At 37.5% G+C, this 15,834-nt stretch overlaps 1 protein-coding gene across 9 annotated transcripts in view; it reads left to right on the forward strand.

Annotated features, from left to right (window-relative positions):
* ARMC8 (armadillo repeat containing 8) overlaps positions 1-15,834 on the forward strand; it is an 80,346-nt gene that overhangs the window by 44,281 nt on the left and 20,231 nt on the right. For 7 of the 9 annotated variants that reach the window (XR_012630039.1, XM_074877941.1, XM_074877945.1 and 4 more), the window contains 6 exons: positions 1,681-1,740; positions 2,929-3,009; positions 6,311-6,386; positions 6,477-6,567; positions 9,467-9,527; positions 13,957-14,157. Coding sequence is in view for 8 of the 9 variants with exons in the window: in XM_074877941.1 (XP_074734042.1) it covers positions 1,681-1,740; positions 2,929-3,009; positions 6,311-6,386; positions 6,477-6,567; positions 9,467-9,527; positions 13,957-14,157 (570 nt within the window). In the remaining variant the exon portion in view is untranslated. The remainder of the gene's footprint in view (positions 1-1,680; positions 1,741-2,928; positions 3,010-6,310; positions 6,387-6,476; positions 6,568-9,466; positions 9,528-13,956; positions 14,158-15,834) is intronic. The other 2 variants (XM_074877944.1, XM_074877939.1) reach the window with 1 other exon arrangement.

Here is a 15,834-nt window from a genome sequence, read left to right on the forward strand (position 1 = left end):
CAGAATTTGCAGGGAGTTTTCTGATTTATATGGATAGGCAAAGTATGTTCTTAGAATTTAAGAAAAATTAAATACCAGAAGTTTCAGTATTCCATACATTTTTAATGAAGACTCCATCTTCCCCCCAAAAGGTCATGAGTTAGAGAACCTTTCTCATTTTTTCCTGAAGAAATAAGTTACTATAAGATTTCATATTTAGGTAAGGCTTGCCATATATTATAAGAGTTATTGATGCTTACATTTCTCTTTTTCCTTGTCTTAATAGATTTATTTGTTGAACTAGTAGTGACACATCATGGCTCTTACCCTCCTTGTTCCTGCATACTGTTCTCTGCTTAGATCTTGTGCATTCATTTTTTCTCTTCCTTGCCAGAGTCTTATTTGGTTGAGCTTCTCAGGTTTGTTTTTTTCACCTGCTCGAATTTCCCTGGAGAAGCTCAAGCCTGTTCTCTTGAGCTAGGAAATCCTTAATTCAGCTTCCTAGCATATTGCTGCTGTTTTCTGCTCTTACTGCATACTTTTACTGCTTCTCACTGCATTTTTAGAGTTAAAATTAACTGATGGAAACACTGACCCTGGAGAAGAGCCATCCTAAGCAAGGGAAAGTGTTGATTTACAGAGGGAGCAGATGCGGATTTTAACTTACAGAGCCAGGATTCTATCAACATAAAAGCAAATAAGTAAACTGAAATCAGGTTGATGTACATGGTGTGCTAAATGCAAGTCAAAATTTACTTTTTAAGATTCTCTCTATCACAGTTGATTTGTTTCCAGAGAAAGTGATGTGAGTAGGTAAGCTTTTACTATTTTAATGGTCAAATTAAAAAGATAAGGTATGCATTTGGAAACACGTGGTTGTATGAATAATTTGAAAAGATAGTTCTGGAACTTACATTTGTATGTGGTGACATCTCTGCATAAGTAATAATTTCACCACCAGTTTAAAATTAAAATCTTGTGTCTGGGAAAGATCCAGGATAAAGCCTGTAATCAAGGCAGCTTCCTCCCAAGCCCGTTCTGAGAATGTTTTCTTATGTGATCTTAGGCCTGGTGCTGGATCCCTGAACCAAGGTACATTTGCATTTAGATATCTGCTTTTAAAATTTCATTGTGGAATGAATTGTTACATTGTTCTATCCTACTACTTTCTTGAAAATTGACATTTTATGATGGAAGATCATGCAAGAAGTGTGATTTCTATTCCTAAAATATGTTGTTCGATCATATTTGGAGAAAAAGATCACTGTAATAGGACTGGTGCCTGGAACTCTGTTGGTATACTTGGAGAGAAACAAAAGCAGAAGGCCTTGCTATTAAACTGGTGCCTGAGCTGCTTGAAAGTGATACGTTATATTCTCAAGTTTTCACATTTATATTTGAAGCTGTCCCTATTTATGGGTTGGTGCTTAACCTGATTGTGCGTTAAACAAGCTGGATTGGTGTGTGCAAACACAGTGTGTACAGATTAGATATTTTCATGTACATCTAGTTATGCAACTAGGAATACACCCAAGTGTCACCTCTGTACATGCATTTGTCCTGTTTGCACAGAATTTACCACCTGCATCTCATTGAAAAATCACTACTACTTGTGAATTACTAGAATTATCTAGGTCAATATGATTTCTTTTACTTTAATTTCATTCTTTTTTTTCACATATTTTAATATCTGTTCTTCAGCTTCAACACTGGCATAGCTGCGGCTTTAAATCATTGCCTCAGCCACTTCTGTGTGCCAATGTAAGTTGTTTTCCTACTTCAACCATGCTGTTTTAATTGCATTTTTTGGTAGAAAGCTCTTGGTGGCAGTAGCAGCTGAAGCATCTCTTAAAGCACCAGATATGTTACATCTAAAAGTAATTTTATGCTTTCTTTCTTAGAGGTAAGGGATGTTCTAAAAATGTTCTTTTGAATATAAGAGGAATCTGATATCAGCTGTATCTAAAATGTGAAAATAAAGCATTATTCATGCATATGAGGGTGTATAGTTGTGCTCATAAACTCAGCTGGGTTTGAACAAAAGATTAACGAGTGAAGATACTTTCTTCGCTTGCAGATTAGTCAAGAAAATGCATCGAGGTATGATTAATGCAGTGACATTTTAAAAGCTGAATTTAAATTGCGCATAGTCCGTGCTTAATGCAAAGATGACTAGAGTCATGAATCTACTTCTAAAGAGGTGTTTGTAAGTCACGGATCAGATTTCACAAAAGGCTGTTGAGGGTTGCAGGCCCCATTGAGATTTCATGTTGTTTTTTCCAACCTCATTGACCCTTGTCATACTACAGAGGTTCTGAGCCCTTTCGACTGCAAAATTCAGTATTTGTGTTTAATTCCAAATGCTTTTTACATCTTGAAAAAATACTGATGTATCAGCCATTGCCGACTTAGATCCTGAAATCATTAAATGAGTGATGGCTGACTAGATTTATGGCTGAGTATGTTTGAAACTAAAATAGGCTGTAGAAGGAAAATACGAATCTGTTCTCAGAGCACTGTCTGGAAACAGTTTCAGAATTAATTCCCTCTCTTCTGGAGTTAGAATTGTTGAAAATGCTTAATACTGCCAGTGAAGAAGACATTAGAGACTGGGGATCTTTTATATGATTTGTAGAGAAAAGCAGGAGCTTTTGATTGCTTCCAATATGAAGAATAGAAACATAAGTACTCTATCCATGTTTCTTCATTTGTGAAAACTAATTTCATTGCCTATTGAAGAAAAGAGTGAAAATGATTACAGGAAAAGGATAAAAGCCATAAAAATAAGAGTTGGACTTATTTTAAAAAAAAAAAAAAAGGTATGCCAGCTGATTACAAAGTAAATGTTAGTAAATCTACCTTTAATATTTAACAATAAGTTGCAGATAGTGGAAACCTCTTACGTATTCTTTTAAAAAAATAACCCATGTTTTATGTTTTCCTTTGAAGGGTCCAGATCACCAGACAATCTTGTTTAACCATGGAGCTGTTCAGAATATCGCACATCTGTTAGTCTCCACCTCCTACAAAGTAAGACATCAAAATTATTCCATGTTTTACATGTATTTATGAAAGGAAACCAAATGAAGATTATAAAAACTATGTCTATGTGTATGAACTAAAACTATAAACAGGTATAGTGTATGTTTCTAGAAGAACAGTTGGTTTTACTTGTTGTATGGATTTCTGTCAAAACAAGACCTATTGTTTTGGAGTGCTCTGTAAACTTAAAACACAATTAATTAAAACAGAGCTGGCTGTCATTGTTCCAAAAGAGAACAGTCATTTGGCAACCCAACAAAAACGGTGTAATTTGTTGAATGATACATGACAAAAACAAATTAAGCTGAAGAGAAGGAAAAGTGAGCTGTCCTAAACAGAAGTCATACCTGTGAAAACATGGACATGGAATGTGGGGAGACCACCAGCTACCTGTTTTGTGCTCATTGAATTTACTGTGTCTCCACTCCATTCTGTTATGTTTAGAAAGTCTGTCCTGGACTATCTGAAGGTAGCACCTCTGGGGAAAAGCATCATACTCTACCTGTAACTTGGTGGCAAGGAGGTTTAGCTGACTCTTTTCAGTCTAAGGCCAAAATTTCAAATCCTGAGCACAGCCTTAGGAGTCTGCTGTAGATTACTTAATAAAATGTTTGAGTGCATAAAATGCTTTCTGAGGCTCTTCTGTGTAGTTTGGATTTTTGAGGGCTAATAGATGTCTGCTAAGCAAGTAATTTTGATATCTGAAGCCAATCCTGTGATCTCTTAAGCAGTTGAACTTCCATGGATTTCCTCATGAAGGTATAAACTTCTCATTCCTGCCCCCCCCCCCCGCCCCCAATGAATGTTGTCATTCTGAAAATAAACAAAGTATCTAAATTTATCTTGAGTTATTTTTATTACAATATCTAATACAAAATATCTAATATGTTTTGCCATTTTCATGCCATTTTTATTTTATTGTTAAGTAGGCTGTTTTCTGGTTGATTGAGACTGGATGAGAAAATTGGTCTTGTCTATTTTGAATTCCTGCCTAATGCAGAACATTCTTGATAAAGTATCTTTTGGCTGGCCTTTTTAACCCTGTATAGTAAGGTGAATTTTCCAGGCTGTGTTTGGCTTGGAACCTTTTCCCATGGCTTTGAACCTTCCCTAATTTTTTCAAAGAGCTGCTTTAAAATAAAGAAATTGGAGCAAGGTAAAGTTTTCAAGTTGGATTTTCACCAACAATATACATGTAGCATTGCATTAAAATATATATATTTAGTCCTACCTTACTGGAGAGATGTATAAAGTATTCTCTATTTTCCCTTTGCTAGTTTGGTCAGGCCTTTAAACTCAAGGTGTACATACTGAACTGCTCTTCATACGCTTTCCTCTGTTAATACTCCTGGGATTAACAGCTCCATTGTGGTCTTAGCTGCTTTCTTAGTGTTCTGCAGTAATAGGATGTTCTCAGACTTCTAATATGACTGATATGGCTTGTATTCTACAAAAAGTCTCATTCTCATACTTCTCTATCCAGTTTCTTAATATTCAGCCTAACAAGAACTTGACAGGAAAAGACAGCATTTAAAAAATGTTGCCTACTTTTCAAAACTTACATTAAAGGCCAACAAGGTATCTCAGATGATTTAGGCAATAGGACCACATCAGTAAACAGCAGAAACCCTCAAAATGGGATTTCAATCCACATGTCAAGAGTTTGTCTAGGCTTCCCAGGAGAATGGCCTATTATTTTTTTCAATAAACTTTTTCCTTTGGTTTTGGGATTGTCCCATAGCCAGCTGATTCTATGAGTATCTTTCCTGTGTGTTATATCATTACAAGCGTGCGTCTTCACGACTGGTGAGATGTCTAACACAAAGGGACCACAGTTTTTACAGCGGCATTCAGATAACGGTTTCAAGACCGTATTTACGTATTTTTTCAAATGCTTTCATTCCCTGTTTCTCATGTAACTACTGAACTAATTGCCCTTAAGTAGACATTACAAGCAAAGAAAGTCATCACAGTAATTTTAATATCTTTAATACAGCAATATTATATAAAATAGTTAATTTCCAGCTAGACTTCAGTTGTTCTCATTAGAACCTTTTCCCCCCTGACTTCCTTCTGGCAGGAATACAGCTCTTGACTTGTGGATTTAACTTTTTTCAGTGCAGATACACCATCTCTGCTTCCTGCCGCTTTGAAGCATACACTGTATTCATTAGATTGTCTCCAAAGTGAATGGAAGTGTTGTCAGACAAGGCTTTTGTTCTGAAGCCAGGTAGCCTGCCATCTGTGCATCCTGACCTCTCTATTACTGATAAGAAGAGATCTTACTGGCTGTGATTAGATATAAAATTAATGCACAGAAGCATGATTGTCTTTACTGTTGTTGTTGTCTACCCTTGGACTTCCATGTTTCTAAGACTTTTTGTTGAGGAGGGTGGGATGGGTATAAGTTGAAAGCAGTATGTGCTTTCTGCAGTGGTGGGATTCTTTAGTCAAAATCTTGTTCCTTTTGCTTTGTTTTCACACTAAGAATGCAGTAACAGAAACATGGAAGGATATGGAGTTGAAATACATGCAACTGTAGGTGAAGTTGAAGGCTAATACCTGGAACTAAGTTAGATCCTTCATCTGGAAAGATGATAATAGCTGGTCTTCCCTGTGTCAAAAAAGAGGTTATAAAGACTTCATAGCCTAGTGTGAATAGGTAACCATGAAATATTTTTCAATTAAACCAAGACATGGTTTTGGACTGGAGGAGGAAGATCCAGCATGAAGAAATTTGTGAATCCTTTTTTGTACAGTTGATACCTGAGGCTGTGCAATGGCAATAAAACTTGTGATATATATTTAAGATTAGTGTAGAATCACTTCAACTGGATGGTTCTCTTCAGACATTTTATTAAATTCACCTTTAAAGGCTTCTAAATATAAATCTCAACAACCTGTATTTCTGATTCTTTTATGTACTTATGAGTCCTGGAAAGGAAAAGTAGTATTGTTATGATACTTCCATTCTTTTGTTGTTGTTCGCATGTCTGTGAGACATCATAAATAAGACCAGTATTTCTGACTGTCTAGTTCTCAAGTTTTATCCTTGCTTGTCTTTTTCACAAATAGTTCACAACATACCCTATAGAAGGATAATTCCAACAGGGAGATCACAGGAGTCAAGGTGTGAGTTGGATGTTTCCATCTGCCTTTTATTCATCACTTACATTTCTTATTGATTATACAAAATTATTTTCTACGAACGTATACAGCAGTATAGACCAATTTTGCTTTTAAGTTAGTGTTTACATTTATACTTCATATATATTATGTTTTTACACAGGTTCGAATGCAAGCATTGAAGTGCTTCTCAGTTCTAGCCTTTGAAAACCCACAGGTATCAATGACTCTTGTAAATGGTAAGTATAATGCTGCTGTTGCATATTTGACTCTTGTTTTATTGACTGGCTGAATTAGAATTACTTGGAGTTCTCTTTCATTGCTTGCAGTGTCGGTTGATGGAGAATTGTTACCGCAAATTTTTGTGAAGATGTTACAAAGGGACAAGCCTATTGAAATGCAGCTCACATCAGCCAAATGGTAACTTTCATCAGGGATTAGAATGAAATACTATGCAATTTAATACTTTTTAACCATTCCCTTTTTGCTTGTTGCAAATAATATGTGATCTAAAATGTTTATAGATATTATTTGCTTTATCTAAATCCTTGAAGAAGGGGTCCTCATCTAATAATCTTTATAACTTAACTTTCATTCTTTGCTGTGCATAAACACAAAAAAATGTTGCTGGGCAGTAGTGTTGTCAGGAATGTGTATTCAGACATGGATTTTCCTAAGCTGAACCGCGGTCTTCACTAATAGATTGGATTTTATGATGTTTTACTGTGAATAGGCTATGGTCAATTGTATGTCCTTATGGAGTATAATACTGAAATATCATCATGTAGTACAAGTTAATGTCCTTGTTGCACCACTGTTCAGAGTGACTGGGTCTGTGGTGTGTTGAGAGCTGTATGCAGTAAGATAATAAGAGAGCAGAGCTAGTCCCCTCTTCCCAACTCTTAAATAAAATAGATTATTCTTTAAACTTCACGTGCTCATACAGCAGAATTATTGTCATTAATTTTATAGTTCAAATCAAACTTTCCCTGCTGGTGTGGGCACGTTTTGGTGCGTTCGTATTCGTAATGACTTTCTACCCTGTGACAAAACGTGACCGAGTCCTGTAACAGCAATGCTAGGGTTATACTCACTTCATAAGCTGGGAATTGACTCCCTTTAAGACCCTTTTCCTTTTGTTGTGTTGATAATAATGAAATAAATTATTTCAGGGGGTTAAAGAGGTAAAATTACCCATCACTATCAACTACTAAAATTAAACATAACTCAGGAGTTTAGTTACTGATGTATTGTTTGATTATTCTTTTAGATTTTGATGGCTTATTTTTTGACCTGGATCAGTAAGTTCTCTGATTCAGTTCATACAATTTCACTGACACTTGTTTCAGTGCAAGGTCTAGAGATTCTGGGTGAGGCACGAGTGGGGTGGGTAGGATGGCCTCTCTTGAAATGTTGCCAGGTTATGATGACTTAACCCATTCATAAAAGCAGTTATAAAGATGTGTATGTGTGTGGAGGTTGTTTTAGGTAACCCCACTCCATGTGGGAGGTCTGTTTGAGGACCTCCCACACTCCCTTCCAACCACAATTGGTCTATGCAATCTGGTTTTACTGGTTTTGTTAGGTAGCTCTTAATGAAGAAGGCAAGTTAAATTAACTGTATTGTAGCAGTCTCAGTTCTGGTTGATTTATGTGTTTCATTGAGAATTCAGAGAATACATAGAGAATGAAGTATTATAAATTATTTTTTTGCTGATCTTGAGATAAAAGTAGTTGATAAGACATGAAGGCAGGTTGGAGTTAAAAGAATTGTTCTGGCTCTGGGCTGTTTCCTTGTCCTGGGATGAATGCTCCCAGATCTATTGGTGCTTTCTACCTACAACTGGAGCCATACATTTTTCTACTAAAATTACTGGAATTGCTTCCAGCTAAGTCAGGCCTATTTTACCTGAAATAAAAATACTTTCTTATTTCATGTTTGAAATAGAGCTACTTTGTCTGGCAAATAGGGTCTAGCTGGACTAAATGTTACCTGCAAGACGGGTGCTTCTCTCCTGATTGTTCAGGTGTGAAAATGAGTACTTCCTGCTGTCAGCCCCAAGGCTTGGACAGTAAAAGTTCATAAAATGACCTCTGTGCTAACCGTCAAGTCTTATCATTACTCTTCCGAGAAATAATATATAAAAAGACTTCTGATTATGGGATTTTAGCGATGTCTGTCAGTGGTAGGTGTTTGGAACAGGATCAGTGATTACCTTCTAAGAGATGAAAGAACTCTCTTTAGACACTTGGAAGGGGCTCAGGGATGCAGCGAAACACAATATGGTTACAATATGTTAGCATATTACTGCTCCTTAGCTGAGCAATTATAATTGACCCTATGTACACTTCTAACCTGCCCAACTGAGAGTTGAAACATGTTGGTTTTAAGTCACCTTTACTGAAATTCAGTTCTTTCTTTCACTTCAACTGTGGCATAATAAAAGCCAGTTACAATGGCTTAGTTCAAAAGCTAAACCAGAAGATACTTGACTGTTCCTGCACTGAATGTAGAGCAGTTACCCTCCAGCTTCATTGCACTTCCTTGTAGCAGAGCAGGTAAAAACTATAAACCACTTAAATGTAAATCACTTTCATTGTTGAGTGAACTACTTCACATTTCTGGTAGCTTGGAGCACGTGTATAGGTAAATTAACAAAGCAGCTTATGCATTTGTCTGATGATGTGCGTCAGCATTGTAGTTTGAGAACTTGGAGTTGTCATATCCACTAAGCTGTTGTCTAAGAAAGAAAAAAATGTTGGTTTGGTTTAGTGTCAGACTTAACTGGGTTCATCATTAGCAAGGATGTGCTTATTCCAGTAGAGTGTTAAGACATGCCTGTGGATAAGCGTCACAATGATACTGCGTCTCACCGACTAATGCAAAGCTTGAATGGTTTCTCACTAAGCTGTCAGACTACCAAGCCTATATTGATTCTTTCCTGATTGTTTTAAGTGCTTGCCCACGCACTATACAGCAAAGGACAGGTCTCTGTATATTTCTCCTTTATCTTAATGTAAATTGTTCATTTTGAGGTGGTTTGTTGGTAAAAGAGGTTTGTGGATCAGTCAAGTTTGACCAGTGTGTGGTGTATGTATTGATCAGTGCTTCAGCAAGATGTGTTGTACTAGAAATCTGCTTAAAAATACACCTGTACTAGTTTGTTTGTGTGCCCAAGTCTAGTAAGCACAAATGTATTCAAATCAGTGGTAGAAAAAAGGGGGAGTACATTTCATGAGTACAGTTGGTTGTTCTGCAATGTCCTAAGCGCATAATAACCAATGATGGGTGAATGTGTGTTTTATTATGTTGTTACAGCCTTACTTCCATGTGCAGAGCTGGAGCAATACGGACAGATGATTCTTGCATCGTTCTTAAGGTGAGCTGGTTAAATGGTTTTCTGTTTAAAATGTTTTTCTCACATAGGGTGATCCTGTTTTTATTTGTCTCAGAGGAAGTAGCACAAAATCTGTTACACTGAAGATTTCAAAGCACCAAGTTCTCCCGATTTTTTTAACTTAAAAATTAGTTCCCTAGTTTCCCTTTGTGTCTTTAGGCATTTATAGTGACATGGCTTTTTAAAGAATTTTTAAATGAAGAATCAATATCCAGGAATAAATATCCCTGAGTTTGACAAACATCTATTTGAGGTTTGTAATCATTTCAATAACCATTTGTAAGTAACATGGAAACAACAGGGACCTTGCCTTGGTCTCTGTATATGAACAAGGCACTGGTTTGTCTTTCAGTACCATATTTCACAAGACTATAGTCAGAATACTTGCACAGTCTATACGTGGAGTCTGTCACAAGCAGATGATTTCTCATGGTTTCACAGTGTTTTTGTACATTTGTCTGCTTCATACGTTGGCTAGGAGAAGATGTTATTAAAAAAATAAACTGTCATGCTGAAATACTGGATTTGATTTTCATACTGCCTGTGACTTTATGAGGAAATTCAGTAAATGAAACTTCATTAAATACCATAGGAATGTAGTCTCATTCCTAATAGTCACACTTCTATAGCTAGTCAAAAGAAAAAAAAAAAGCTGTTGATGAGCAAGCATATCAACCAAAGATCAGATGATACTAACACTGCTTGTTTCTCCATGAGATACTGAAGTATTACTGTAGTACTGCAATAAGAAAACATGTTTGCTTTCTTTGATAATTACTGTAGCAGTCTGGCAGACCCCAAAGCTTTTAGTACGGTTTTCAGCATTCTTCATTCCAGAGAATAACACGTAGTTCAGACTGGAGGAAATGCCATTTAAATGCCTGAAAAAAATCATTTTTTCCCCATATGTGCCCCTGTACTGAGATTGAGAAGACCACATGTGCTCTTGGAATGAGCCTAGCAAGTGAAGGATCTAATCAGCAAAGCAGTCGTCGTCAGGATTTGATGGTGTGTGACCTGAGACTCGGTAACTTCTTACAGGAGTTCTTTGTCTTTGGCTGTGAAGGCCTCTCTGTGGTGTTCACGAACAAACAACTACTAAGTGTATGTGTGACCTCAGAGTGTGCTACGAGTCCATGGCAATGCAGATAGCAGTGTGTACTGCTTAAGGCAACAAATACCACCAAAGGCTACCGATTAGTATCTTCTGACTGTGGTCTGGTGCCAACCCCTGGTGGCTCCTGCAAGCTTACATTTCAAACTGGAAAACTATCACCCTTAGTCCCATTCTTTAGCAGTGCTGGGGAAAGAGTAGGTTGTATGTAAGATACTGCAATAAGAAAGTGTATTCATTCCTTTCAATATCCATGGCAGTAGAGTCTGGCCTATCTACAGCTTTTGTTAGTGGGATTTTGGTATCCATCATTCCAGGTAATGACAGATGAAAAATCCGTATGTTGGCTGAGACAAAGGCCCATCAACCCTCCTGTCTTTTTACGCAAGAAAGTCCAAATCGCAGTTCATTCCAGTGTTGATACTGGCATATGTTCTGCACAGGCATCTGCTCTTACAGGAATTGAGGAAGCCAAGCTGCATCCTTCTCCCTCATTCTCCTACTTAGCTTTTTTCCAATATGACACTCTAGTTCCCTGAACTCTCTTCTTCTTACAGCACCTGCAAACTGAGGGCTGTGGTTTCATGCTCCCAACCTATCTCGCTCCTGCAAACCTCATTCTTCTTTTGAAAATTTCTTCTCTTCAGAAATCCCCCACTGTGGGTTCCAGAACTGTTCTGCTCTGGGGAGAAGACACGGGGGACTGGTGCTGTAGGCAAAGGCAGGTTATTGTTGATAGCTGGCTGCAAACTGTCTGTGTGGAGCTACGCATGCTCTGCCACGTGGGCCAAATGGATAACTGCAGCGCTTCCAAACCATTATGAACTGATTTGCTTGCCAGCCCGCAGCAATAGGAGCACTTCCTTTCTCATGGAAACTGCTTCAGTGCAAATAAATGTTTTAAGCTGTGGACTAAAATTTCTTGTAATGCTTGAGGGTAGACAAAAGAGTGAGAAGAGGAGGAAGGCACAGAACCTTGCCGCCTTGGTAAACAACTCAGGTAATTTCTTCTTTTTTCCTGGGGTCACTCCAGGAGCTCATAGTTTTAAGATAACACGCTGGCTCAGTCTGTGGTAAATCCAGTCACAAATTGTTTGACCGCTGGTGAGCTAAAACAAAGCAATGCCCTCCTTAGTTTTCAGAAATTACTGAAGAGAACTTTGACCCTTTGCTGTCAAATTTTCTTTATTTGGAGGACAGCCAGGGACGTGTGTTTCCAAAATGTTTTTGATTTATTTTCATTGCCCAGTTTGAGTAGTGGGTTGGCCCGTAACACGTGGGGAAAAAAAAAAAAATCAGTTGAGGTGGGGTGAAGGCAGAGGAGGCTGTTAAATAATGGATTTGATTGGAACGGAAATTTATTTCTCTGTAATCCTAATAATAAAAGTGACTTTGTCCAGATAACCCTGATGCATCTCAGCAATACCATGTGAATTAAGTATTCCGTCTTTACTGTCCATTTTCAGACTACTATCTGCTGGCCAGAAAAGGTCAGGTGTGCTTTGTGGCTCTTCTTCTTACACCTCTAATAGAGTCCACTACTCCTCTGCATTAGTTAGGTTGTGCTGACCTGTAGGTCTAATAGAACAGCTAAAATATGTCTTTCAGAATTTTTGATTTTGTTTAATTTTAAACACATGGAATTGCTAAAAGTTGAAAAGTATGTGATTTGTGTTTCTTGGGTGCTTGCAGCCAGTGACTTAACAATGTCTAGCCCTTGAATTCCAAGAAATAGCTCATTTCAGACAATTTGACCTTGGAAAGAATTGGGAAGTACATTATCTTTGTGATTTAGACATGGAATTCCACTTATTTTCTTTCTTACTCAATGAAAATGTCATTTTCCTTTCTGAGACCTTATGTTCAGCTTTCATTATTGTATTTATGCTAGCCTCAGTTTTTAATATACCTTATGCCAGCTCAGTAATTGAAGCTGGTGATATTTAAACATTATGGTGTAGTTCTGAATTCTACAAATTAAAAAGTATAGTAATAATTAAATGCCTGAAGGCTTTTAAAGCAAACTTTGAACAAACTTGCAGAGGTCCTAGAAATCTCACTTTTGGAATGAGGTAATTTCTGAGGGCTGCTTAAATTTACCAACCCTCAGAAGCTGTCATCTTTTGAAAGAGTTCTGGTGAACTTCCTAATGAAGCAGAAGGTCCTTCGGTGTGTCGGTGCTATTAGAACCAGTTTTCAATTGTTCAGGCTGAAGGTCTTATCTGATGTCTTAAGTGGCACATATTCAGAGGGGAGGTGCTTTGGCTCACTGGATTAGGTGCATGTTTCACAACCCTAAATGGCAATCCTTGTGGTAGTATCTACTTTTTTAATAAATGGAGGCAAGTCCTGTAACTCTGCTTCCTTACCTATGGCATGGAGAGAACATATTTATCTGTTTAATCGTTTGAACAGTCAATGGATAAAAAACCATAACTCTCAGAAATATTTTCCACTAGTGTAATTCTGTTGAAGTTGGTGGAGTTACACAAGCAAAAACCTTGATATTATTCCTCATTTGTTTTCATACTTCTGCTTGGTGAGGCTTGAGTGAACAGAGTCCCAACCACTGGAGAGTTGGTCTTTCCGGAGTTAAGTGCTTTTCAATGAGCTTCAGGTAAAGAAAGATTTGATTGTTTTTAGTATTTAAGGTGGAGAATGTATCACAAAAATGTTGCCATGTGAGTGTAGGGGAGTGTGTCAGGATCAGGCAGAATGGACCTGGATTACAAGTGGATTTCATTTCTGGTTGACCAAATACACAATTTATGAGTAGTCCCCCCTTCCCTACTACTCGTAGCAGCCAGCATGGCTCCAGGAGGTCCCGGGATTATTTTTGACTGCATTGTCCTTAGTCAATCCTAGATCACAAAAGGGCAGGAGAGGTCAAGTACTTCTTGAGGGCAGCTTGGTTAGTTTGGTTCTTATGTGTAGTAAGAATAAACCTGTGCAAATATGAACTTCTGAGGCAATTTTTTTAAAATTTCATTTAGCTTTTACTGAACTTTGACTATGGTCACTTCTAAACATTGCATTCATGCAGACTGATTTTGACTGCGTGAGAAGTTGGGTTGGAAGTAGCCTACTGTATACTTAATAATGCCTGAACAATTTCTCTGTGTGTAGTCTTTAAAACCACTAAAATCTTTTTGTCTGAAGGTACCGATCTAAACATTGTTGAGAATTGCTCTAGGATAGCTGTTTGATTTATTTATTTTTTTTTTTTTTGGTGAGCTGCTTTATGAACATAGTGACACTAAACAATGGTGGGGGTTTGTTTTGTTTTTAACTTTTCAGACTCTGCCATGTTTGGTTCGAATGTGTAGTAAGGAAAGACTGCTGGAGGAGCGAGTAGAAGGAGCAGAAACACTGGCCTATTTGATTGAAACAGATGTGGAGCTTCAGAGAATTGCCAGCATTACCGACCACCTCATTGTCATGCTTGCTGACTACTTCAAGTATCCCAGCTCAGTGAGTGCAATCACTGATATCAAGAGGGTATGTTTCCTTACCCAGTTCTGAAGCTTTGAAAAAATGTGCAAAAACAATAATAAATGCGCTCAGGATATTTTTTTAATTCTATTTAAACCTTATGTCTGAGTTCCTCAATAGAAGAGTGACCAGAATTCCAGTAGGACTTGATTCCTGATGCATATAATCCCCGAGTCTTTGCTCACTCACTACTTTTTCTGGAGTCTGTATTATCCAAACTAAAATTGCTGTGCATATCTGGACTCCCCATCCTGTAAGAAGGATGCTGCCCTTCTTCTGTGTCAAAGACAGAGAGGTAGGCTATGAATAGTTTAATATATCTTCACCATACAAGTTCACTACATTTTCCAGTGATAGCAATGAAGTACCAGACTGAGACATGTGGCGTGTTTCTCCTTTGCAGAGTTTAAAAGTCTTATTTTCACAAGCCAGTACATTTCAGCTTCATAAACCACGATGTGATGAGAGATCAGTTTCAATTCTTAGGTCAGGTTTGTGAAAAATGTTAAGTTCAGAGATGGTTCTGTTCTGTTAAAGCAGAAAAACATGTGGATGTCATGTAGCATTTCATATTATGAGTTACCTGCACTTGCAAGAGGTCAGATAAACAGAGACCAGATATCCCTTGGAGACTTAATTTCAGAGGTGTGTTGTGCAAGGAGTTGTCATCCATGAACTTTTTTTTACGGTTTTGCATATACTTTGCAAAGCACTAGTGGATCAACCTATCTCAGAAGCAAGGTTACTTTTTATATTCCACGCAGGGAAATACCCATTGCCTGTTCCCTTCCCCTTTTACTGAGTCTGATTTTTAGAAAGTATCCCAGAAAAATGGATTACAGAGCCTTGGTTTTTCTCTGAATCTAGCCCAAGAGGTAGATTCACTTCTCAGACTTTCATAGAACGGGATTGATTCTGCCTTAAATTCTCTGTAAAAATGCAAATTAAATATTAAAAAAAATAGTTGCAATATAAAATTAAATAAGCAGGAGGAAGGTTAGCAGCTGACTGCGGAGTAATGCACATTGGCTGTAGCATCAAAAATATGATTAGGTTCCAGATGTGAGTGGGGCAGTTACAAATATTATGACATTGCTTTGAGTGAAAAGTCTGTAAAAACAGTCAGCTGGGAAGCCAGGGTGCTTGCTTTGTACAGAGTACTTTGAATTACACCCTGTAAGGTAAAAACTACATGAGTGAGGACTCTGCCAAACTGATTACTTGTCTAAGTATTTTAAACAATGATGTAATACATTCTACTCTAATAGAGCTACACCAGAGGGAATTACTCACACAACTTAATTTTTCACAGTTTTTTATTTCAGCACTTTGCTGCTTAATACTAGCATTTTTCTGATATTTTGTGTAGACTTTAATTATCGCATTGTTTTGTGGAACCCTTTGGTACAGAGTTTTGAGGGCAGTCAGAATCACAGAATAATTCTCATTGGAAAGAACATGAGGAGTTCTGGGAGTTTTAATTTTCTGTTCAAAGCAGGGTCAGTGCTGGGCTCGGATGAGGTTGCTCAAGGCTTTGTCCAGCTGGCTCTTGAAAACAGCTAAGAATGGATATTAAACAACCTCTCTGAGCAATCTGTTCCAAAGTTTGACTGTTCTAATAGTGAATTTTTATTTCTTTCTTATATCCAGTAAGAACTTCCCCTATTTCGGTTTGAGTGTTGT

Source organism: Strix uralensis, chromosome 9 (genome assembly GCF_047716275.1).
Source record: "Strix uralensis isolate ZFMK-TIS-50842 chromosome 9, bStrUra1, whole genome shotgun sequence".
Lineage (NCBI taxonomy): Eukaryota > Metazoa > Chordata > Aves > Strigiformes > Strigidae > Strix > Strix uralensis.